This window comes from Bos taurus, chromosome 4 (assembly GCF_002263795.3).
Source record: "Bos taurus isolate L1 Dominette 01449 registration number 42190680 breed Hereford chromosome 4, ARS-UCD2.0, whole genome shotgun sequence".
Lineage (NCBI taxonomy): Eukaryota > Metazoa > Chordata > Mammalia > Artiodactyla > Bovidae > Bos > Bos taurus.
In genome coordinates, this window is record NC_037331.1 from 105,424,677 (window position 1) to 105,449,772 (window position 25,096).

At 41.8% G+C, this 25,096-nt stretch overlaps 1 protein-coding gene across 1 annotated transcript in view; it reads left to right on the forward strand.

Moving 5' to 3' along the window:
• LOC100296901 (probable maltase-glucoamylase 2) overlaps positions 1 to 25,096 on the forward strand; it is a 95,177-nt gene that overhangs the window by 48,514 nt on the left and 21,567 nt on the right. The window contains exons 23-36 of the mRNA XM_010804619.4: positions 730 to 779; positions 5,666 to 5,833; positions 7,297 to 7,452; positions 8,742 to 9,023; positions 11,565 to 11,719; positions 13,286 to 13,454; positions 14,004 to 14,100; positions 14,563 to 14,675; positions 15,135 to 15,260; positions 16,816 to 16,944; positions 18,607 to 18,714; positions 22,086 to 22,148; positions 22,967 to 23,101; positions 24,876 to 24,960. Of these exons, the coding sequence (XP_010802921.2) occupies positions 730 to 779; positions 5,666 to 5,833; positions 7,297 to 7,452; positions 8,742 to 9,023; positions 11,565 to 11,719; positions 13,286 to 13,454; positions 14,004 to 14,100; positions 14,563 to 14,675; positions 15,135 to 15,260; positions 16,816 to 16,944; positions 18,607 to 18,714; positions 22,086 to 22,148; positions 22,967 to 23,101; positions 24,876 to 24,960 (1,836 nt within the window). The remainder of the gene's footprint in view (positions 1 to 729; positions 780 to 5,665; positions 5,834 to 7,296; positions 7,453 to 8,741; positions 9,024 to 11,564; positions 11,720 to 13,285; positions 13,455 to 14,003; positions 14,101 to 14,562; positions 14,676 to 15,134; positions 15,261 to 16,815; positions 16,945 to 18,606; positions 18,715 to 22,085; positions 22,149 to 22,966; positions 23,102 to 24,875; positions 24,961 to 25,096) is intronic.

Genomic DNA, 25,096 nt, shown 5'->3' on the forward strand with positions numbered 1-25,096 from the left:
CAGAGTATCCCCATGGACAGAGGCACCTGGTGGGCTACAATCCATGGGGTCACAGAGTCAGACACGACTGAAATGACTTAGCACACAAGACATAGCCATTGCCCTTGAGGAAGTCCTGGTCCAGAGAGAGGGAGGGCATGTAGATAACTACAGATACAAGTCAAATGTTTTTTTTTTTTTAATTATTTGTTTATTTATTGTACTGTTTATTTTTGGCTGTGCTGGGTCATCATTGCTGTGTGGGCTTTTTCTCTTGTGACAAACGAGGGTTACTCTCTAGTTGCGGTGCATGGGCTTCTCATGGCGGGGGAGCACAGGCTCTAGGGCACGTGGGCTTCAGTAGTTGTGGCTCCCAGGCTCTAGAGCACAGGCTTAGCAGTTGTGGTGCGTGGGCTTAGTTGCCCCATGGCATGTGGGGTCTTCTGGGACCAAGGATTGAACCCGGATCTCCTGCACTGGCAAGCAGATTCTTTACCACTGAACCACCAGAGAAGCCCCCCAAATGCTTTAAACCTGACAAAATGGTTCCACCTATGCCATGGAGTTCAGAGGAGGGAGTAGTTACTGGCGGTTGGAGTGGTCCAGGAGACCTCTGTGGAGTCTGCAAAAAACCAGGTAGAACTTGGGTGAGCAGAGCTAGTTGACAGAGGTGTTCCCAGTGGAGAGAAAAGGATACCCAACTGTTCTGCTTCCTGTAGTAACTGTCCCTCCTCCATCTTTCTCTTTCAGATGCTGTAACTGGAAATAATTATATTCTGTATAAGTTTTCCATCACCTCTGTAAGTACTGTTTTGGGGGAACCCACAGTGCATGCTCTTTTTTGTGACTGCTTTTTCGAGTTTTGGGTTTTCTGAGTTGCTTGCTTTTGTGGGCAGTGCCTTATTGCCACAGCCCAGAAAGGATTAGCATTAAAATGAAAATTTTTAATCTGTGTTAGAAACATTAACCAATAGAAAATCAGCATGAGTTTGGTGAAGAAATTGTCTGTTTTTCTGGGAAAAAAAAAATCACTGTTTTTGAGTTTTATATGATGAGTCTGGGCTTCCAAGATGTGTCCTTATTTGAGAGAGTACAAGTGGGTTGGGGTGTGGATGGGGGGTGATGAGGTATGTAGAGCCTTTTTGAAGTCGTTCCATCAAGGAACTTCCTTTCTAGCCCCTAAAGCTTGGCCTTGGGCACAGGTATTAAGTGGTGGTTTTGAGAGATTGGGAGATGCAGTGCATTACTTGCCTGGTGTCTGCTTCCCAAGGGGACCAAGAGGAAGAATGGCAGTAAGGCTGGAAGGGAATGGGAGAACCCTGAATTGGTTTTCTTAGATGTCTGTTTGTGCATGGGCAGAACTTTCTTGTGTGGGACTCTCGCTCCCTTATTTGTTCTTTCTTTTAAATTCATATTGCCTTTTATTTTTTAAATGTTTATTTATTTGGCTGCATTTGGCCCTAGTTGCCACGCATGGGCTTAGTTGCTCCATGGCATGTGGGATCTTAGTTCCCTGACCAGGAATCAAGCCCTCATCCCTTGCATTGCAAAACAGATTCTTAATAACTGGACCACCAGGGAAGTCCCACGTGCTGAGTTACTCAGTCCTGTCTGACTCTTTGTGACCCCATGGACTCTAGCCCACCAGACTCCTCTCTCCATGGAGATTCTCCAGGTGAGAATACTGGAGTGGGTTGCCATGCCCTCCACCAGGGGATCTTCCCAACTCAGGGATCGAACCCAGGTCTCCTGCATTGCAGGTGGATTCTTTACCATCTGAGCCACCAGGGAAGTCTGGGAAGTTCCATATTGCTTTTTAAATGATACTTTTTATGTTGACATAATTATAGAGCCCCATTTTATAAGAAATAATACAGAGTTCCCTTGTACTCTTTACCAAGTTTCCCCTAATTGGAACATCTTATAAGACTATAGTACAATTTTACAACAAGAATATTGACGTCTATACTATTGCAAGATTGTTGCTGAGCTGTGAAAGATGCTAGGATTCTTGGCCTCCAGAGGAAAGGAATTCAATCTGGGGCCAATTCGAGGCTTGATCACTTAGAGCTTTTGTGTATTAAAGTTTTATAGAAGTATGAAAGAGATAGAGAAAGCTTCTGACATAGATATCAGAAGGGGGCAGAAAGAGTGCCCTCCCGATAGTCTTTAGCAAGGAGTTATATAGCTACTGCTGCTGCTGCTAAGTCGCTTCAGTCGTGTCCGACTCTGTGCAACCCCATAGACGGCAGCCCACCAGGCTCCCCCGTCCCTGGGATTCTCCAGGCAAGAACACTGCAGTGGGTTGCCATTTCCTTCTCCAATGCATGAAAATGAAAAGTGAAAGGGAAGTCGCTGAGTTGTGTCCAACTCTTAGCGACCCCATGGACTGAGCCCACCAGGCTCCTCCGTCCATGGGATTTTCCAGGCAAGAGTACTAGAGTGGGGTGCCAGCTACTAGCAGTCTGCTAATTAGAGAAAGGAAATGTCTCAAAATTCAAGAGAATGGCACCAGGCCCCTCACCCACAACATGTATTTTGAGATAACATTGGCACAGGTGAGTCATCCCAGGCCATAAAATGATTGACATGAATCTTGAAGAAAGTCAGGTTTTCAAGCAAATACATAGTCTCATTAACATAACTTAAGACAACATTTGCATGAGTAAAACACACTGGTTTGTCAAGTCGGTTCTGAGTCTTAGGCAGAACTAACTTGAAGAAAGACAGAGTCTAGGGTACATACATAGTTCATTAACATAGCTTAAGAAAAACATTTCCATAAGAAAAACCTCATTGGTTACCTCAAGGTTTGAGAAAAGTCAACTTCAGGTGGAACCAGGTGTTGTCATGGCAACACAGAATTTTAAGAGACACCTCCTTTTAATTTTGTATATATAGAGAGACAAAAAAACATCTGACACTTGCAGCCTATTTCCTCCCTTTGGAGACCCCTAGCCTTCATGCATGTTACCCTCTCACTATCAAGATGCAGAATATTTCCATGGCCAGGAGGATCCCTCCTGTTGTCCAATCTCCTTGACTCCACTTGCTCCAAGCCTCAACCTCATCCTTAGTTCTTGGAAACCACTAATTTGCTCTCTATTTCTATAATTTTGTCCTTTCAAAAATATTATGTAAATGTAATCATACAGCATGCAGCCTTGGGGACTGGCTTTTTTTTTTTTTTTTTAGTTTTTTGAATGTTGAGTTTGTTTTTTTTTTTGCCATTGCTTTTATTTATTTTTTTTCTAATTTTATTTTATTTTTAAATTTTACATAATTGTATTAGTTTTGCCAAATATCAAAATGAATCCGCCACAGGTATACACGTGTTCCCCATCCTGAACCCTCCTCCCTCCTCCCTCCCCATACCATCCCTCTGGGTCGTCCCAGTGCACTAGCCCCAAGCATCCAGTATCGTGCATCGAACCTGGAGTGGCAACTCGTTTCTTACATGATATTTTACATGTTTCAATGCCATTCTCCCAAATCTTCCCACCCTCTCCCTCTCCCACAGAGTCCATAAGACTGTTCTATACATCAGTGTCTCTTTTGCTGTCTCGTACACCGGGTTATTGTGGCTTTTTAAATTCAACATAATTTCCTCAGAATTCATCCAAGCTTTTCCATGTCAAAGGTCAGTTTGTTTTTATTGCTGAGCAGCATTCTAAGATATGTTTAACTATGCCCTTAAGTAAGGGCATCTGGGAGTATTTCCAGTCATGGGTTATTACAGATAAAGCTGCTAGGAACAGATTTTTATGTGAACACAAGTTTTCAGAGTGCAGTTGCTGGGTATTATGTAAGTATATGTTTAGTTTTATAATAAACTGCCAAATTCTTTTTCAGAATGGCTATACTATTTTACATTTCCACCACCGATGTATGTCACCCAGTTTCTCTGCATTGTAACCAGCATTTGATGTTGTCACATAAAAAAAAAAAAAAAATAGCCATTTTGATAAATGTGTAGTGATAGCTCTGGAGAAGGCACTGGCGCCCCACTCCAGCACTCTTGCCTGGAAAATCCCATGGACGGAGGAGCCTGGTAGGCTGCAGTCCATGGGGTCGCTAAGAGTTGGACACAACTGACCAACTTCACTTTCACTTTTCACTTTCAGGCATTGGAGAAGGAAATGGCAACCCACTCCAATGTTCTTGCCTGGAGAATCCCAGGGACGGGTGAGCCTGGTGGGCTGCCATCTATGGGATCGCACAGAGTCGGACACGACTGAAGCAACTTAGCAGCAGCAGCAGTGATAGCTCATTGTGGTTTCGATTTGTTTTTCTCTGGCATTTAATGATGTTGACCATCTTTTCCTGTATCTTTTCATTAGCCAGCTGTATACTCTCTAAGATAAAATGTTTCAGTTCTTTTGCCTATTTTCTTTTTTTTTAATTTTTTTATTTTTTTTCTTTTGCCTATTTTCTAATTGGCTTGTTTAACTTATTTTTCTGTTCAGCTTTGAGAGTTCCCTTATTGGCTACATGGTTTGCAAAAATTTTTTTTTTCTTTCAGTCTGTAGGCTGCTCTTTTCATCTTCTTAACAGTCTTTCTCAGAGGAAAAATTTTTAATTTTCAAAGGTCTAATTTATCATTTTTTCCATTTGTAGATCGTGTTTTTGGTGTCTAGTATAAGAACTCTTTATAGTTCTTCAATACTTCCATTTTTTCCTAAAATTTTTATAGTTCTGCCCTTTATATTTAAGTTTATTACCTATTTTGAGGTAATTTTTTTAGATTAAATTTAAAAGAAAACTTTGGGCCACACTGTAGGTCTTGCAGGACTTTAGTTCCCTGATCAGGGACTGAATCCAGGCCATGACAGTGAAAGTGCCAAGTCCTAACCACTAGACCACCAGGGAACTGCCAATTTTCAGTTAATTTTTATATGAGACATGAGGTTTAGGTTGAATTTCGCGTTTTGCCTGTGGATGTCCAATTGCACCAGCATCATCTGTTGAAAAGCCTGTCCTTTCTCCATTACATTGCTTTTGTAAAAAATCATTTGGACATGAATCTGTGGGATGCTTAATTTTTTTAAACATCAAAGTGTCCCTTTTTTTCTTCAGCCATCGGTTCTACCTTCTTTGTCATAGCTCAACTTTGTCACTTTTGAACTGTGGTTCCCTGGATAGGTTTTCTACATGATCCTGGCTTTAGGCTCCTCATCTGAAGAGCGGGGATCATTCGAGCCTCACCCTCATGGTTTGCTGTGAGAATTAAATGAGATGATACATGTAAAATGCTTAGCACAAGGTCTGGCACACAGTGAACATTCATAAATTTTAGCTATCATCATTATCATTAAAAGAAAAAATAATTATTTGGGCATTATTTTGTATGTGTATGAATGTGTATATCTTTGCGTGACTATGGGTCTCCTTTTGTACGTGTGTCATCTTGTCTGTTTGAGAATTCCATGGTGTCAGCAACATATTTTCTGAGCAATAGAATCAATAAAGAACCAGTAAACTAAAACAAATACATAATATTACTAAAAGATTACTTAAAGACTGTTACGAGTCTTACTTGAAAAATTCCCTGGGGATGACCACCTGGCACCATTTAGAACCTCAGAGGTAAGGGATCTCTTGGGATCTCAGAAAGATATGGAATGGTATTTGGACACAATCAGAATGAGATATACCTGCTCTCTAAACTGACTTCTTTTCCCCACAGAACCGTCTACAGGCAACGATTATACATGCTAATTATACAGACCCTGACAAACTCACATTTACAGATATCATGATCTTGGGAATGGACAAGGAACCTACTAATTTTACTGTCTCCCTAAATGATGTGACCACCTCCATTTCAAATGTTGTCTACACAGAATCAACAAAGGTGGGATATTGTTCCTTGTTGCGGTGCCCGTCAACAGCCCTCGCCTGAGCTTCTGATAGCCAGCTCATTCTTGCTCTGTTGACTTTGGGTGGGCACAGAGACAACTGGCTTGCTGGGGAACCATGGGGAGAATGTAGAAGGAGAAATCTGTGCATGCTCGATATGGACCCTGGAGTTTTGCTTGCATTGGGATTCTGAGTGGTAGGAGTTGATACCCTTGAAGAAGGCAGTTCTTCTCTGGGCTATTTAAAAGTAGTTGTTCTAATGTCAGATGTGATAGAGAAAATATGATTCAATGCATTGGCCTCGTTCTGGAGAATATTGACATCTGTGTTCTCTCATTCACATTAAGGACTTTCTTTGAGACAGTTGCTATTTTTCCTTCCTATTCTAAACTATTTTTATACCATTTCAGAAAATGATAACTTAAACACAAGGAGTTTTTATTCTTTTTGTTCTTATGCTTTTGTTCTTATGGAATGCTTCCCTTACACGATAATCTTTGAAAAAGAAAAGTCCCAATCATTAGCTAATATTTCAAGCACTGGGAAATTCACTGTTCCTTATGGCAGACCTTTTTTAATTTTATTTTTTAAAACTTCTTTTGGCCGCACAGTGTAGCATGCATGATCTTAGTTCCTTGATGGGGGATCAAACCCTTGCCCCCTGCATTGGGAGTGCAGAATCTAACCACTGGACCACCAGGGAACTCCCTGCCCCCTTCCACTTTGACAACACATACAGAAAAGGACAACAGCTTGCTTTTTAGGATTAGGCAGAACAGGGTTCTAATCCTAGCTCTGCTGAGCCCTAGCTGTGAGATCTTGAGGAAAACAGTAAACCTCTCTGAACTTCAGTGTTCTGATTTGTAAAACTGAGATAGTTGTATTATATTGAATATATATAATAGTATATATAATATATTATTATTTGTATATTATAATAGTATATATAATATGTATATTATATATATAGTACTGACTATAATATATATAGTCAAATATATTATTATTCATAGCATAGGATTGTTTTACAGGACTCATAGAGATAATGCATATGAAGTGGTTATCATGGTGCTTGACAGACTCAGTAAAGTTTAGCTCTGGTTATTACTGCCATTGTTAGTAAAATGTCTGAGCACCGTACTCAGGGGGCAATGAATCTGAAATGCCCGCCCTGCCTGTGATATGTGTTCCTTAACATGACTGAAGCTCTTTCAATTCAATATGCCACATTGGCTCCATGAGATCAGAAAGGTCTGGAGGAAGACAGATTCATTTTCCTGACAGAGAGGTCGAAAGACCCAGAGGAGAAAAAAGAGGATTACGAATTTTTCACATCAAAGTGGTGTTAGTCAAAGGGCTGGTTTCCCCTGTCCTAACTACATGTCCATCAGAGAATGACATTATCCAGGCAGCTGCACCTCCTCTCGTGTGTCATCATGGCCCTTTCTCTTTCCTCAGGTGGTGAACATCACTGACCTTGAGGGACTGGTACTGGGACAAGCATTCTCCATTCAGTGGGATCTTCCAGTCAGTGACCTGCAGAAGTTCAACTGCTTTCCTGAGCAGCCTGCTGTCTCCGAGGAGAGTTGCAGGGAGCGGGGGTGCCTTTGGGAGGTAAGGACCAGGAGCAGACTGCCTCAGTGAGCAGGAAGCTGTAAAAAGTGTCCCACAGGTAATTGGGCACCCAGGAAACACTTTCCAAATGTTCATAGATTAAACTGTAATCATATTCAGGAAGCAAATGATGCTATAGCAGCTGATGAGGTATTTTTATCAGTTACATGTGATAGGTGATCAGTGTTTCATTCAGAGATCTGAATAAGGATCAACTCACTGAGTCTTTCCTACAATCACAGCATTTCAAATCCCACTTTGTTCTGAACATGGCTGTAATGCAGTGGGAATGCACTGAGTATTTTAAGTGATTTTCCCCCCCATCTATTGGAGAGTCCAAGCAGAAAGGTAAGGTAATGCTGTTTCTCTCCCTTTGAGAAATAGAGAGAATGAAGGCCAGAGAAAATCATTGATTTCCTCGAGATCACAATAAGGGACAGTAAGGACATGGGGAACAGAGCCCTGCCTCAGGACTCAGTTTCCAGATAGGTCTCATGCCAGCCCTTCACCATTAGATGAGGCCTGTGTGTGTGTGTGTGTGTTTATTTTCTTTATTTTTATTTGTTTATTTGGTTGTGCCGGGTCTTAGTCGTGGCACATGAGACTTTTAGCTGTGGCATGTGGGATCAGTTTCTCTGACCAGGGATCAAACCCAGGCCCCCTGTATTGGGCGCTTGGAGTCTTAGCCACTGGACTACCAAGGAAGTCCCTGTGTATGTTTAAATGGATATATTCATTTGCTAGGGCTGCCATAGCCAAGTACAACAAACTGGGTGACTTAGAACAACAGATATTTATTATCTCAGCATCTGGGAGCTGGAAGTCTGATATCAAACTGTCTACAGAGTTGGCGCTTTCTAGGGGCCAAGAGGGAAAATCTGTTTTGTGTCCCTTTCCTGGGCTCTGGTGGTTTGCTGGCAATCTGCAGTGTTCTTTGGTTTGTACAAACATCACCCTGACCTCTTCATCTTCACATGATGTTCTCCCCAGGTGCATGTCTGTGTTCAGTTTCCCCTTTTACTAAGGACACTAGTCATATTGGCTAGCTCCATCCCAATGACCTCATTGAACTTGATCACCTGCAAAGATCCTAGTTCCAAACAAGGCACCAGGTACCTTGTTCACAGGTACCAGGGGTTAGGCCTTACCATGTCTTTGGGGAATATAGTTCAACTTATAGCAATGGACATAGGGTAAGAGACTGAGTCTGGTTTAACCACCTTCTTCTGTAATTAGAGTCTCAAAGCGTGGTGTCAGAGGCTGACCTTGAAGTCCTCCTCTTGTTCCAGCCAACGACTGTTCCTGGGGTGCCCACCTGTTTCTATGACACCATCCCTAATTATGCTGCCAGCAACATTCAGTACCTGCCTACGGGCATCACTGTAGACCTCACCCACCTGACAGCCTCAGAAGCTGGACAAGCTATGGTGCCAGCACCATCATCACAGGACAAGCTATCCCCACCTGCAGCCGCAGCGAAGGCCGCCTCTGCCTCTGACACTCTCTCTGCAACCATCGGCTTTCTCCGCCTGAGCGTGACCTACCACACAGAGAACATGCTGCAGTTCAAGGTAATCCTATGTCTCCATGGTTGGAATTCTTAGCTGACAGCTCCATGCAGTTGGAAGACATTGAAACATCTTTAATCCAAATCCCTCATTCTACAAGTGGGGCTGCTGAGGCCCCAAGAAGTGAAGATCAGAAAGTTAGGAGAGAGTTGGGGTGGGATGTAACCTTAGATCACTGGGGGTGGTAATTTCTTATAACAGTGAGTACTCTAAGTCATGAACATCCTTAAAGAGTCCTTCTTTAGCCCTGAGAAAAGTGTGTCTGCTGTGTGGTAAGTCATATAAGTGGCAACAACCCTCTTCTGACATCAGAGTTATTTCTCTAGCTGTGGTTCTTAAGCTTTAGCACCTGTACCTATATCAGAATCACCTGCAGATCTTGTTAAAAGATGGCTGGCCTGACCCCCCAGAGTTTCCAACCTGAGGATCTGCACTGCTAGCAAGTTTCCAGGTGGTGCTGATGCTGTAAGTTAAGAGGCCACTCTTGGAGACCTACTCAGCTCAGTTCAGTTGCTCAGTCATGTCTAACTCTTTGTGACCCCATGGACTGCAGCATGCCAGGCTTCCCTGTCCATCACCAACTCCTGGAGCTTGCTCAAACTCATGTCCATTAGCTGGTGATGCCATCCAGCCATGTCATCCTCTGTGATCCCCTTCTCCTGCCTTCAATCTTTCCCAGCATCAGGCTCTTTTCCAATGAGTCAGTTCTTCAAATCAGGTGGCCAAAGTATTGGAACTTCAGCTTTAACATCAGTCCTTCCAATGAATATTCAGGGTTGATCTCCTTTAGGATTGACTGGTTTGATCTCCTTGCAGTCCAAGAGACTCTCAAGAGCCTTCTCTCTGCTCTAATAGAAATGCAGTCTGAACCACGGGTCTTCATTGCCACATGTGGGGTCTTTTGTTGTAGTACATGGACTCTCTAGTTGTGGTACAGGGGCTTGGTTCCATGACCAAGGAAGGAACCCACATCCCCTGCATTGCAAGGCAGATTCTTAACCACTGGACCACCAGGGAAGTCCCCACATGTTTTCTAATAACTATAGTTTTAAAAATATATTTGGAAAAAAAGTAATGAAATTTATTTTAGTGACATTTTATTTAACCGATATACTAAAATATTATCACATCACCATGTACTCCAAATACATTTTAACCACACTACGTCTTCAAAATTTGCTGTGTGTTTTGTACTCATAGTGAGTCTCAATTCAGACAGCACATTCAAGTGCTTCAAGGCCACATGTGGTGGGTACTGCCTTGGACAGGTCAGCTCTAGATGTTGCTTTTCACACTTTAGTGTTTGATGAGTCACCTCAGAGATCTTACAAAAATGAAGAGCCAGATTCAGAAAGTCTGGGGTGAGGCTGAGATTCTGTGGTCTTAACAAGTTCCCTGGTGATCCCGTTTAACATTGTGAAAGCTGCTTTTGGCTTGACAAACACAATATTGAGAAGCAAAGCTTTAGAGAAAACTTGTCTGAAACAGGAGGGAAGAGGACAGGGCGTAAGACAATAACAAAACCTGCGGACAGGACATAAACTGATTAGATCCAAATGGGTCCAAAATGGCAGACAAGGCAATTTCCACTAGACTTTGAGCCTCAATATAGGATCCTTGTAACACATCAGCAAGCTAAATGACACCCACAGGCACCATGACAATTCTGAGGCTGACTATAAAGGGCTGAAAAGTGGGCAGTGGCTCAATTCATGGAAATCCCTGCCCATTCCCTGAAATAGTTGGAATAATCCTCCCACTCATTAACCTATGAAATTACCCAGCCCATAAAAACTAACCATGCCATATTTTGAGGTGGTTCTTGCCTTCTGAGGTGGCCCACACTCTGTCTGTAAAGTGTGTTTCTCTCTAAATAAATCCACTTCTTACCTATCAAGAAAAGAGACTTGTCTGAAGTGTAAAAAGTTGACTAATAATATGATAAGGAAGAGGATGCTTGCTCATCCTGGCAATACTCCAGGGCTTCCAACAACACTCTTCCCTTCTCTCATTTTTCCCACACATTTTTCTCTGATTTTCCTACCTGTCAGGTAGATAGGAACAAGCAGTGAGTACAAGAGAGCCATCTTAGGGATGGAAAAACTGTACAACATCTGGAAGTTCCACCAGTAAGAAGTCCTCAGTGTCCATAAGTAAATTCAATTCTCTAATTTCTAACATATACTCATGTGCTCACACATAAGGTACTGTATACACATGCATGTTCCCATACCACACCCTCATAAATACACACACACACACATTCTGTCCATGAGATTCTATATCCTTATATCACAAATTTTTTAGAAGTGCCCTTGCTGGCTTTGAATAGGTCATATTGAGGCATTTTTGGAGTTCAGGCTCCCTCTTGGGCACAGTAGGTGTGTAGGCCTCACAGCTGTTTGTTTCAGGATATTTGATGCCTCCTGATATGATTCAGACCAGCCAGAAAACATGGAAACTGAATTGTATTTGATATAAGCTGGCACAAGGAATTGTAGGCCCGAGATTCCATGAAGAAGCTTCCTTCTCTCTTCTTGGCAGATCTATGATCCCACTAATAAAAGGTACGAGGTCCCAGTGCCTCTGAACACCCCTTCGTCTCCAGTGGGCTCCCCTGAAAACTGTCTGTATGATGTCAAGATTCAGAACAATCCTTTTGGGATCCAGATTCGAAGAAAGAGCTCCAGCACTGTGATGTAAGCACTCTTTATTTGGTTCTAATTAGAGTGGTTCTAGATCTAATTGTAGTGGCTCTCATGAATGCAAGTGAAATATTAATTTTAGAGACTCTATGTCAATATGTTCAATGAAGAATGTATCTATTGCCCCTGCTTCAATAAGGATTTTATTTTCCACTAGACCTTAACAAGAAAAATGAATCAACCAAAGGTTTGCAAAAGCTAATTAAGTGGTGCTTGCTTTTAGAGAAAGGAAAATACATGTTCTATTTTTTGTTCCTGTTAAGTAGGACAGGAAACTCTATTTAATAAGTATGGCATAACCTGTGATAGAAATCAGTTCTATATACCCTCATTAAGAAATAACAGAAGAGTCAGGAGAGAAGGACAAAGGTTACTGTGGAGGGCAAAATGGCTTCTTACAGTCTTTGCTTCTATTGACACTCGAGACTCGAAGCCTCTTCACAGTGTTAAGCATGAAAGGAGTTGTTGTCTCTCATCCCTTGCCCTGCTGCTGAGTGGAATGGAGTGAAGGTCTAGATTTTGCCTGGGGCTGAGGTTCCCCATCCATGTAGAAACTGTGACCTGGGTGTGCATGTGTTCTTTCAGCTCTCTCTGTATGTCTGACTTTATGTCTGTTCCCTTATTTGGTAATGTCAGGCGAGTGTATGCTCCTCGGTTTCTGTCTCGTCCACAACAAAGATTTGGAGTGATGGACATTAAAGCCCTCAGCGTGTCACAGCTCTCGGGTCTTGGACAGACCGGGTTACAGCTCTCAGGTCTCAAACGGACTGTGTTATAGCTCTTAGACAAATCAGTGTTACAGCTCCGTGTTACAGCTCTATTTTAATTAAATAATAGCAGGAAAATCCATCTTCGAGGCGTAAAGGCATGTTGACCCAAAGACGTGAAGAGAAGAACGCCCCAGCACGCAGGAGGAAGAGAGAGAGAGAGAGAGCCCTTTGGCTCCTCTTTTTATATGTTTTTTCCTCCCCCTGGGCCTGCTCTATGCAAATTGGGCTAGCCAGAAGTGCTGTTTGTTCTCCCCGAAGTCCTCACTCTGGTCCTCGGACCTTCCTTTGACCTTCCTTTGTTCTATTTTTGCTGGCTTTTCCCTTCCTTGTCTTTTAGCCACCACCATTTTGGACTCCTGTTTCCTATTCTAACTACCTAACAGTAAGAAGTTCTTTGGCCAATCCAGAAAACCATTCTAAGAGTATCACATTTTCTGCAGAAAAATGTGCTTCTATCTTATCCATTCATTCATGTATTTATTCAAGCTGATATGTTGGGCAAGGAGAAGTAGAAATACAGAGAGGAGGGGGATGTGGTCCTTGTTGTCCAGGAACCCAGGACCAAGTAAAGGAATTCTCAGCCTTGCAAAAGACAGATAACAAATAAACATGCCAGCACAGAAGCTTGGAAGCAAATTATGGCCCTTGTTATGACCTGAGTCGTCTCACAGTATTGAACATGGATCCAGATATTCAGCCACTCAGGAGGCTTCAGAATTGATCCCCATGGAGCTCGTGTTTGTGCTGGCCTGTGTCCAACTCTGAACCAAGGTCTGCTCTCATGTTGCAGTTGGGACTCTCAGCTCCCTGGCTTCACCTTCAGGGACATGTTCCTTTCCATCTCCACACGCCTCCCCTCTCAGTACCTCTATGGCTTTGGGGAAACTGAGCACACAACTTTCAGAAGAAACATAAGCTGGCACACGTGGGGAATGTTTGCCCGAGATGAGCCACCAGCGGTAAGCACAGACTAAGATCATCAATATTTTTACTGTGTATAAATTTAGTTTAATCCCTGTATATTCTGCTCTCAAATGAAATACACCATATTTAAGGTTTTCTTTCCTTTCTCTGTCTAAACTACCTATTTATATATATTTCCTGTGGACTATGGATTTTTTGTATTTCATAAACTTTTATTTAATATGTTCTACATGTCAGGCACACATAGAATGAGACAGTGTCTTATTAAGATACTGTCTTTTTCTCCAGATGCTTATAAACTAGTAAAAGAGAGAAAGAGAGAGAGGCAGAAACAATGGTAATGCAGTGTAACCAGTGCTACAATAGATTTGTATAGTAATAAACAAGGAAGGCATAGGAGGAGAGGGCACTTGGGTTTTCACTTGGGGTGGAAGGAAGGGTCAAGGAAGTCTTCACAAGAGACATGACATTGTACTGAATCTTCAATACTGCACAGGAGTTTGCTGTTTGGGTTATGATGTGAAAATGATTTCTTGGATTTTCTCTTCTTGATTATCCACCTGCTCTTCCCACAACTCTCCTAGTATAAGAAGAACTCCTATGGTGTCCACCCCTACTATATGGCACTGGAGGAGGATGGCAGTGCCCATGGAGTGCTCCTGCTGAACAGCAATGCCATGGGTAAGACAGATACACAATCCCTGTGTACCACCAGAAACATCTGTGACCACTTGGTGATCTGGAATATCAACAGAAATAAGGAAAGTCAAGGGCAAGGGAAATGAGACAGATAAACTCATCTACCATTCATTCATTTATTCAAGTTTTACTAAGAGCACTAGGCCAGGTTTAAGGGGTACAATTTTTACTAAACACAGGGCCTATCTTGTATGACCTTGTTTTACTGTACACTTTAGCTCTTTTTCACAAAGTGATGTAAGATGTTGAGACTGAGATTATGTTTGAGGTACCTGAGTATCCCTCTCTGATTCCACTGCATGGGAAACAGCTTATTAGAGGAGGTGGGCATTAAAATAAGAACATAAGAAAATGAAAATAGCAAAATGTAGGGCAGAGTCCCTGACTGGGTGATTTGTAGTTCCAGGGATACTCCTCACCTTCTTTTTTCTTTCTTTTTAACAGATGTGACATTCCAGCCTACTCCTGCCCTGACATACCGCACCACAGGAGGCATTTTGGACTTTTATATGGTTTTGGGGCCAACCCCTGAGCTTGTAACTCAACAATACACTGAGGTTGGAAGTTATTCTACCCATCAATATATCATCCAATGTTTGCTGGGTATTGCCATGTTCTTAGCACTGAGAAAGGCCATTTCCCCCCACTTAAGACTCTTAGATGTCCCTAGTACATTATTGCTGTCTTTTCTGAAAGTCAGGATTTAGTGTTTAGGGGCTCTACAGACATATTGATATGCCATACTTCTCTTAACTATTTGCCTTTCTGAGAATTTCAAATCAGTGATAATCACTGAGTTCTCAGGTTTCCTAGAGTGGATACTGTTTACAGAGAGACTTTCTATCATTCTGCATCTCTATGGTTAATCCATATTTATTTGACTTTTTTATTTTTCTTGAGTGAGGCCTCTTAGATGAGATAGCTTCATAGAAAAGCTCAAGTTGCTTCAAGTAGAAGCCAATCATCTTTTCTTCCCAAAGAAATGTACTTGAGTCTATTTTTCTTTTTTATTTTAGTTGATTGGTCGGCCAGCAATGATTCCTTACTGGGCCTTGGGATTCCAACTGAGTCGCTATGGATACCAGGATGATTATGAAATCTCCAGTTTGTATGTTGCAATGATGGCTGCTCAGATTCCCTACGTATGATACCCTCATTCAGTCTGTGGTTTAATTAGTGGTGGGAATTTGTGGCTAAGTATAGATTGGAAAATCTTCATAGAAATTCATTCAAGTAGTGATGACTACTTTAGCATGAAGAAAAAATGTAGCTGTGGAGCTAGAAAACATTACCTTTTAAATTCATTTCAGGCAACCCTTTAAAATCAAGGGTTGCAAACTCAGAGTTGCATAAATCCTTCAGCAGTTTGAGGGATGCTTGGGGGATACTGTTCCTGCCTCTTGCCAGGAATATCCTGCAGTAGCCATGGCTGGGCTTTGAGACATGACTTTTGGGGCCTGAAAATCATCTCAAGATTATAGCCATTTTAGGAAATTGTACTGTGGCTATTCTTGGAGAGAGTGGATATAAAAGGACAATGTGAATGAAACCAGTTAATACTAAGCGTTCACTTTTTCTTAAACACACACATACACATAAGCATATCCTACAACTACAATCTACCCCCTAGATAAAACTCTGGAAGTGCAGTCATTTGCTGTCAACAGGCAGAATTCCATAAATAGCGTGCTCTTTATCCTCTTGTAATGATCAGTTTCTCATCACGCAGTTGTTTTGCTCTCAATTCACCTCCTAAGGTTTTGGAGGACAATTAATGATTGGCAGCTGAGAATAAAATAAAGCATTACGATATTCTCATCAAAGATAATTTGAAACATTCATCCAGGCTTAATTTTTCTTTTTATAGACTGCTATTTTAGATACTTATTAAACATAAATTAGAAAAGATGGGAAAATTAAAAGATTTTTAAAAATCCATGGATTTACCTCACAGAGACAATTAATGTTAATAATGTATTGATTCATTCTTTCTGAGTTTTGGCCTATGAACAAAATCTCTCCTCCCTTGAAGAAGTTTTACTTAAAGTCTTAAGGCAATACAGGTGGTTATCACTTTCATCTCCCCACCAGGAACTGAATATTAACCACTTGACGTCATTATCCAACAATCAAGGATTAAGGCAACTTCATGTGCCGAAACCTGAGTTGGCGCTTTATAGAGAAGAGAGAAGACAAGGTTCTCACTCCAAGGCTCATCCAGTCAAATGAAAGTGGCAGAAATAAATACATTCTAGAAAACTAGAAAATAATGTAGTTCTAAATGTGAATAAATTCAGTCAGGTTTACTGGAGGGGAGGGGGAAAGACACAGATATGTTTCTCAGGCAAGTATGGCTTTCTACCCTTGAACATTCAACCAGCATTTTGTTTAATAGTCTCACTGAGTTTGAGATCTGAAGACTGGAAAAGACATAAATTGAGGGAAGGAGAGGGAGGAAATACAGTTGGAGGAGCAGAATGAGAAAGAATGGGGACCGGTGAGCTGGATGTAGGGATCAGAAAGCAATTTCAATCAGCAGAATTGAAAAATCAGTCTAGGAGAGTAACAGAGAAAGATTTCATGGAGGCCTGGTCTGGAGTCTGCAGGCAGCAGGGCCAGAGCCTGGCCAAGCAGTTTGTGTCCCCTGAGGAGCTCCTGCTGCATGGGCCCAAGTATCCTGCTTGCTTCCTTCTACAGGATGTCCAGCATGTCGACATCGACTACATGGACCGGAAGCTGGACTTCACTCTCAGCCCCAGCTTTCAAAATCTTGGCCCCCTGATTGAGCAAATGAAGAAAAATGGCACAAGATTTGTTCTTGTTCTGGTAGGTGTTTAGAAAGATTAGATCTGTTTTCTGCTTCTATAGTTCAAAACTAGTACCGTTGAGGGAATCTGGATGAAAAATACAGAAGACTTCCCTAAACATTTTTTGTAACTTATGAATCTATAATTTTTTAAAGTATTAAAAAGCAAATAAGCAAAGGAAGAATGAATGACAATGGCTTTTAAAGGTGATGGATTGCAATATTTATTTTTCATAACTGTGTTATTGGGAGGTAATTTATTATTACATTCTTTTGGTAGAGTTAGAAAACTGAAATACTAGTTAATAGCCAAAAATACAATAGAGTGTGTAACACTAGATATAGCCTCCAAAAAAAAAAAACAGTAAAGAAGAAAGAGAGTGTGTCTCACTGTTTCAGGCTATGCCTCAGAGAAAATAGCTGTATCTTAATCTCATTTTTCCCTTAGGTGCTCAAAAACCTTTTAAGTTACCATTACCAATACTCAACAATGGTGAGATTTAAGGGACTTATTTCTTCTTAATTAAATTCACAAACAACTGATTTAAGATCCAGAATATCAGTTTATTATTTCATATTGGGGGCTTACCAGGTGGTACAGTGATAAAGAATCTGCCTGCTAATGCAGGAGACAAGAGGCAATGACTTGATCCCTGGATTGGGAAGATCCCCTGGAAGAGGAAATGGCAACTCACTCCAGTATTCTTGCCTGGGAAATCCCATGGGCAGAAGGAGCCTGGAAGGCTACAGTCCCTGGGGTCACAAAGAGTTGGGCTTGACTGAGCAAGTGAGCACACATTTTACATTGCAAGCTGTATCTTGTCAAACACAGAACTAGTTACCTACAAATGATCCTTCCTTCTAGCTTCCAGAAATTACAGCTTTATTTTCTGACTTTTGTTCATTCATTCATTCAAGTATTGACTAAACATTGGGTCTTTGAAAATCACTCTACTAAAAAATGTATTTATAATCTAAGCGAATAAGATGTCCTTTTTCTTACAGAGATTTTATTCTTTTGGAGGGAGACCCCCAATAAATAAACATTAAAAAAAAGATAGTTTCCGATAGGTAGTGACAATTTCTATGACAGTTGTGAAATATGATGCTATTTAGAGAGCAGTTGAGGCAGGTATGAGATAGATTGAACTGGGAAGGGAACTTGAGATAGACAAGCTGGGTCACAGAATAGAAGAAAGGAATTTCATGTTCTTAAGGACTATTGCCATTACATTGTGGAAACACAATCAGTTAGACTTCTCCACTTGAGAGTAATGTTTTATTAGCCTGGTTTATCTCCAGGAATGGTTTTCAAACTTTAGCATACTTTTTTCCTCAAGAATGTTATAGAGAGGGACTTCCCTCGTGGTCCAGTGGTTAAGACTCCACACTTCAATGCAGGGGGCATGGGTTTGATCCCTGGTTGGGGAACTAAGATCCCACATGCCAGCCAAAAAAATAACAGAATAATGTTATAGAGAAACATCAATATAGTTTTTTGCTCTCAGTTATCCATGGGGTGTGTGTGTGTGTCTGTGTCTGTGTGTGTCTGTGTGTGTGTGTGGTGTGTTGTATTTCTTTCTCACCATTTCTTTCTGTACTGTGAATTGCTAAAAATTTAGAGAGGAGATTTCTTGGTGACGTTTTTCTCATGTCTGCTGTTTTGAACCCTTTCGCTGCAGGACCCAGCCATTTCTGGCAATGAGACCCAGTATCTCACATTCACCAGAGGGAAGGAAAGTGATGTGTTCATCAAATGGCCAGACAACAGCGATATTGTCTGGGGAAAGGTAAGATTTTGGATAAGGTGCCTGTAATTAATCAGTATCACAATTGATTAAGAGAGATGCAATAACTCTTGGAAAAATATATTGGGTAATTTATAAATTATGAATGAGTAGAAATCTGTCTGATACTGATTAGCTCAATAAACATTAATAAGGCTGAGGTTTCAGGTCTAATCCTCTAAAATATCAGTGAGCCTTGTTTTATTGTCTGGAAGTATTCCAATGACCCACCCCTTATATATGCCAACTGGTCGTTTAACAAAGATAAAGAATCCCTTTGAAAAGGACTTTGAAATCTGTCTCTCAGTCACCCACTCTCATCTTTGACCCAGGATGCTTAATCTGTATCTAAATAAATCACTGAATGCTATGAATTAATCTCCTTCTCTTATCTCCTTTCATTCCCTTTTGTGGCCTCAATCCTCAAACTCATTGTTCGATTCTTAGCAACAAGATTTTAAGTGGACTTCCTGACTCTGGATGACAGTAGCTCTTAGCCAGGGTTGCTCTGTAAATATCCCATGCTGCTTCATCTTGTTGCCAAAATCTTGGCTCCTTGTCTACCGATGCTGAATAGAAATACAGAGACAACATTTGGAGGAAATAGAAAAGATTAGCTTTATTATTTTTACCAGGCAAAAGGGAAAAACAGCGGACCAGTGACTCAATAATTGTGCCCTGCTCTTTTAGGAATAGGGAGAGGTTTTATATCTTCTTGAATGTCTTAATTTTTTTTTTTTTTTCTGCTGCAAAGTTTCAAAATGGCCACAGCTGGCATCAGGCAACTCAGCAGCCAAGTCTGGTGTCCCTGAAGTTATCAGCCCAGGACCTTCTTTCTGAAATGGAGAATGCTACAGGGAGTTTTGGAGGAGAAGAATGCCAAGTGTATAATCTATATGGAGTCAGAGAGTAATTAGCTTTGTGAAGGACAAGTCCAGCTACAAGTGTCTGTTAGTTCAGTTCAGTTCAGTCTCTCAGTTGTATCTGACTCTGCAACCCCATGGACTGCAGCACACCAGGCCTCTCTGTCCATCACCAACTCCCAGGGTTTACTCAAATGCATGTCCATTGAGTTGGTGATGCCATCCAACCATCTCATCCTCTGTCGTCCCCTTGTCCTCCTGCTTTCAATCTTTCCCAGCATCAGGGTCTTTTCCAATGAGTCAGTTCTTCACATCAGGTGGCCAAAGTATTGGCATTTCAGCTTCAGCATCAGTCCTGCCAATGACTATTCAGGACTGGTTTCCTTTAGGATGGACTGGTTGGATCTCATTGCAGTCCAAGGGACTCTCAGGAGTCTTCTCCAACACCACAGTTCAAAAGCATCAATTTTTCAGTGCTCAGCTTTCTTTATAGTCCAACTCTCACATCCATACATGACTACTGGAAAAACCATAGCTTTGACTAGACAGACCTTTGTTGGCAAAGTAAGGTCTCTGCTTTTTAATATGCTGTCTAGGTTGGTCATAACTTTTCTTCCAAGGAGTAAGTGTCTTTTAATTTCATGGCTGCAGTCACCATCTGCAGTGATTTTGGAGCCCCCTAAAGTAAAGTCTATCAGTTTCCATTGTTTCCCCATCTGTTTGTCATGAAGTGATGGGACCAGATGCCATGATCTTAGTTTTCTGAATGTTGAGTTTTAAGCCAACTTTTTCATTCTCCTCTTTCACTTTCATCATGAGGCTCTTTAGTTCTTCTTCACTTTCTGCCATAAGTGTAGTGTCATCTGCATCTGAGGTTACTGATATTTCTCCCAGCAATCTTGATTTCAGCTTGTGCTTCATCCAGTCCAGCGTTTCTCATGATGTACTCTGCATTTAAGTTAAATAAACAGGGTGACAATATACAGCCTTGACATACTCCTTTCCCTATTTGGAGCCAGTCTGTTGTTCCATGTCCAGTTCTAACTATTGCTTCCTGATCTGCGTACAGGTTTCTCGAGAGTCTGTTAGTAGTAACGGCTAAAGAATAACCAAAACGATTGTAGGCCTGTTTGGCTGGTATGTGCCAAAGGCTGTTCACTTGTTTCTGTTTTGCTGCAATACTCCTGCTCTGGGTTAATGCCCTGTTCAAGTGCCTTTGAATGTTTCCTTCCTAACTTACCCAAATAATACCTGCACTTCAAGGCCAACTTAAATATTCACTCTTAGGAAGCATTCAAAGACCAGCTTTGTTCTCCCTTTTCTATATTGCAACTCTCAGGAAGTGTAACATACAACCTAGTGCTTATGTTCCATCTGTGAACTTGGAGAAAACAAGGCTCAGCATATACAGATTATAGAAGTGAGCCTGGCATATAGTAAATGTTCAGTATTTGTGGAATGAATGAATCAATGTATATAGTTGAAAAGTGAAAGTGAAGTCACTCAGTTGTGTTTGACTCTTCGTGACACCATGGACTAGAGCCTATCAGGTTCCTCTGTCCATGGGATATTTCAGGCAAGAATACTGGAGTGAGTTGCCATTTCCTTCCCCAGGATATCTTCCCGACCCAGGGATTGAACCTGGGTCTCCCTCATTGTAGGCTGACGCTTTATCATTTGAGCCATTAAGGAAGTCCAAACTGTATATAGTTAATGTCCTTCTAATTATGGATGAAATTGGTTGATACTATGAATTTTTTAATGCTGTGTATACTTGGGATCCCTAGTAAGTTGTGATACTGCTTAAAAGCATTGAGGCTAAGCGTATGGGTTGTGAACAGAAATCAATCTTATTCCTTTAGAGTACATACACTTAATATGTATTTTTTATAAGGGGAAATTTGTTGTAAGCCTGTGATAGGCAGATCAGCGAAAAAAATCATCATTTGCAAAGTGATTGTACAGAGGATGTGCTTAGAAGGGATTTAGTTAATAACATTCAAAAGTAAAATTTTGAAAACTGATGGAATGAATCAAGAGATCCCAACCTATATTCACCTAACAAAATTTCATATATTCAGACTTTGCAATTTAATTAATGGCAAATATCCCCCAGAATTATATGGAGATGCGTGTCATTAGGGAGAAGGCAATGGCACCCCACTCCAGTACTCTTGCCTGGGAAATCCCATGGATGGAGGAGCCTGGTAGGCTACAGTCCACGGGGTCGCTGAGAGTCGGACACGACTGAGTGACTTCACTTTCACTTTTCACTTTCATGCATTGGAGAAGGAAATGGCAACCCACTCCAGTGTTCTTGCCTGGAGAATCCCAGGGACGGAGGAGCCTGGTGGGCTACTGTCTATGGGGTTGCACAGAGTTGGACACAACTGACGTGACTTAGCAGCAGCAGCAGGAGCATGTCATTAGAGTCTAACATATGAAACATCTCATGGTCTGTGTGCAATGCCTTTTAAAGGTTTTAATTTTTCTTTTTCTTTTTTTTTCTAGGTTTGGCCAGATCTGCCCAACGTGAATGTGGATGGGTCCCTTGATCACGAAACTCAGGTTAAGGTACAGTAACACATGGATTTTTGTCTACATGGTTCTAAACATCTGGAAACTTATGAGTTTTACCTTGTTGTTTGGTTAAGTAGCTCTGAGTTGAGTATACTTGTCAACAGGTAATTTTCTGGAAGCAAAATTTTCCCCAAATGGAAAACCCAACAGGTAGCTAAACTGGAATTGTATAGAAGGGAATCATGTATGAAAATACCTTTACATGTGCACCTTCAACGGGTTGTATTTTGTTTGAACTTAGTGTTGCTTGAAAAATAATGAAGGAAAGTCTGGAATCTTTCCACTGGCAAGGTTATGAACAGATTGGGTTTTAACGAATCGTCTACATATAAAAGAAAGTGCTGGCCGGTTGAAAGGAGCAATGGCCTTGACTCAGCACTTGATGCCGCATCAGTCTTGGGCCTCCAGCATCCCATCCACACTGCAGCTCACACTTCCCTGCATGGCTGATCTCCTTGATTTGACCAATGGGGAAAAAGCACTGTGCTCTGAAGTTTGACTCTTTAGACACTGACGGTTAATTTTCCTGTTTGTATGATGACATGCCTAATCGTAAAGCGAATCCCATGTTTAAAATGGGACTTAAAGACTATTTAACCTACTAGGAAAAGAGAGAATGGAGTCACCTTCCCTGGTGTGTGTGTGTCCACAGTAAACTCGGTGCAGCTGCAGCCACTGATATGAGGTTAGGGGGAACACCGAGTGAGCAAAGCCTTGCACAAATACCTGCTTGTCTCCCCTTCCCGGTCCTCGTGGACCCCCCTTCCCAGACAGGCTGAGACCCCCCATAAGAGCATGTGTCATCCTTACAGTTGTACAAAGCCCACGTTGCTTTTCCTGACTTCTTGCGGAACAGCACTGCTGCCTGGTGGAAGAGGGAAATAGAAGAGCTCTACAGAAACCCTCGAGAGCCAGAGAAGAGCTTGAAGTTTGATGGATTGTGGATTGTAAGTCATCTTTCATGCCTTTCTTTGAAAATATTAGCAGTCAAAACACAGGGAGATAACTCAGAACCTACTAAAGCAGCAAGCTAGGGCTGGAGGAGTGGAGGAGAGGGATGCTGCTATAGAGCTGAGGTGCTGGGACCACCAGGAAGAGCAGAGAGAATTGTACGTCTGCCCAGGGACATCCTGCCTGGTGGAAGTTGGAGTCCCTGAAGGCAATGAGCCACCGCTCAAGTTGCTGCCTGAAAAAGAAAGAGGGACGCATACCTGACTTCTCTTAGCTCCCACCCTCTAACCTCTTGCCAGTGCTTTCCATTGGCCAGACCTACACAGAGGCCAGTGCTAAAGGAGCCCAGGAGCCCATCATGTGATACAGGGCAGGGCCAGGGGTGGGCAAGGCATGGATCAGAGGCAACAGATATTCATCACAGGGCTGGGAAAACTCTGGCTTCAAAGGTCCATTCCGATGCTTGCTACGCTTGTTGGTTGGGCTTAAGAGCAGGGCTTCCTGAGATGTCTCTGGGACACACATTCAAAGGCTCCTCTATTGGTATTTTTCTAGGAGTGGGAATCATATCAGTGCCCCAGTTTCCTCCTCCACTGTGCATATTCCAGGTCACCTCTGGAGCTGGAGGTGACCTGGAGCAGAGCTTCTCCAGTCTGAGCCAGGCTGAAAGAAGTTTGCCATTGACCCAGAGACAAACCTCTCAGCCCACTGGTGGCCCTGGGGCTTCCCTGGCCACCACCAGGATAGGCAGACCCAGAGCAGGTGCACAAAAGGACACAGATTAACCTAAACTGTGAAGAGATGGGGGGAGCCCTGAGGAACACAGATCCCAACAGCTGTGTGGTATTTGTTCCACTGCGAGAAAGGTGTAGCTGAATAACTCCAGTAGCCAAGAGTCCTCCCAAACAGCTTGCCTTTGCATTTTAGTGTGTCCTACTTAAGATCACCAGGGGCTTCCCTGGTGGCTCAGACAGTAAAAGTGTCTGCCTGCAATGTGGAGACCTGGGTTCGATCCCTGGGTCAGGAAGATCCCCTGGAGAAGGAAATGGCAACCCACTCCAGTACTCTTGCCTGGAAAATCCCATGGATGGAGGAGCCTGGTGGGCTACAGTCCATGGGGTCACAAAGAGTCGGACACGACTTCACTTTCACTTTCACTTAAGATCACCTAATATACAATATTTTAAGTTTTCCATTGGTAATGTAGGCTTTGAATATTCACCTCCGGAACTGCTATTTCTTGCATTTAAGTAATAGATCCCTGCAAGTATTATTTGATTTCTAGATTTGTTTCTGAGTTAACTTTTTAGGACAGTATCTACTGTAGAAAGTTAGAGCTTTCTCCTGGTTTTAGGTCTATGCTGATGTCAGAATCAATAATCTAAACTATTGCTAATGAGGAGATTATGATAACCATTAGCCATGGATAAAAAGTGAGTCATCCACACATAGAAAAGATGGGCTTGTGTGGGGAGATGAATCAAAAGGAGATTTACTTAGGTCATGATTCCAGCCTAATTTCAGTATTTTGTCACTATAAGGCAATCCTCACAAGTCTAAAAATGCCAAGTAAACTAGAGGTTTAACGCTCTTCTTAAACAAAAATGATTTCTTAGAATCCTTTTGGGTTGGGATTACACAGAGTCAGTGATGCAACTAGCTGTCGTAAATTTGACCTCGTCTCCGTGAGGTCAGTGTCATCTATAGGAAGGTCCATGCTGCCTCTGACCCACAGAATTTTTTTTTTTTTTTTTTGCTATCTCATTGCAGAACATGAATGAACCATCGAACTTTGTAAATGGATCTGTCAGGGGCTGCAGTGATGAAATTCTTAATAATCCACCCTATGTGCCATGTATGTAAAATGATGTCTTCACCAAATTACTTCTCTGCTCAAAAGCCTTGCAAATTTTCCTGTTATTGTCAAAGTGAAGCCTAATTTTGGCAAGAAAACACTTTTAAATCTGACATAAAATCCCAAATAGAATAAC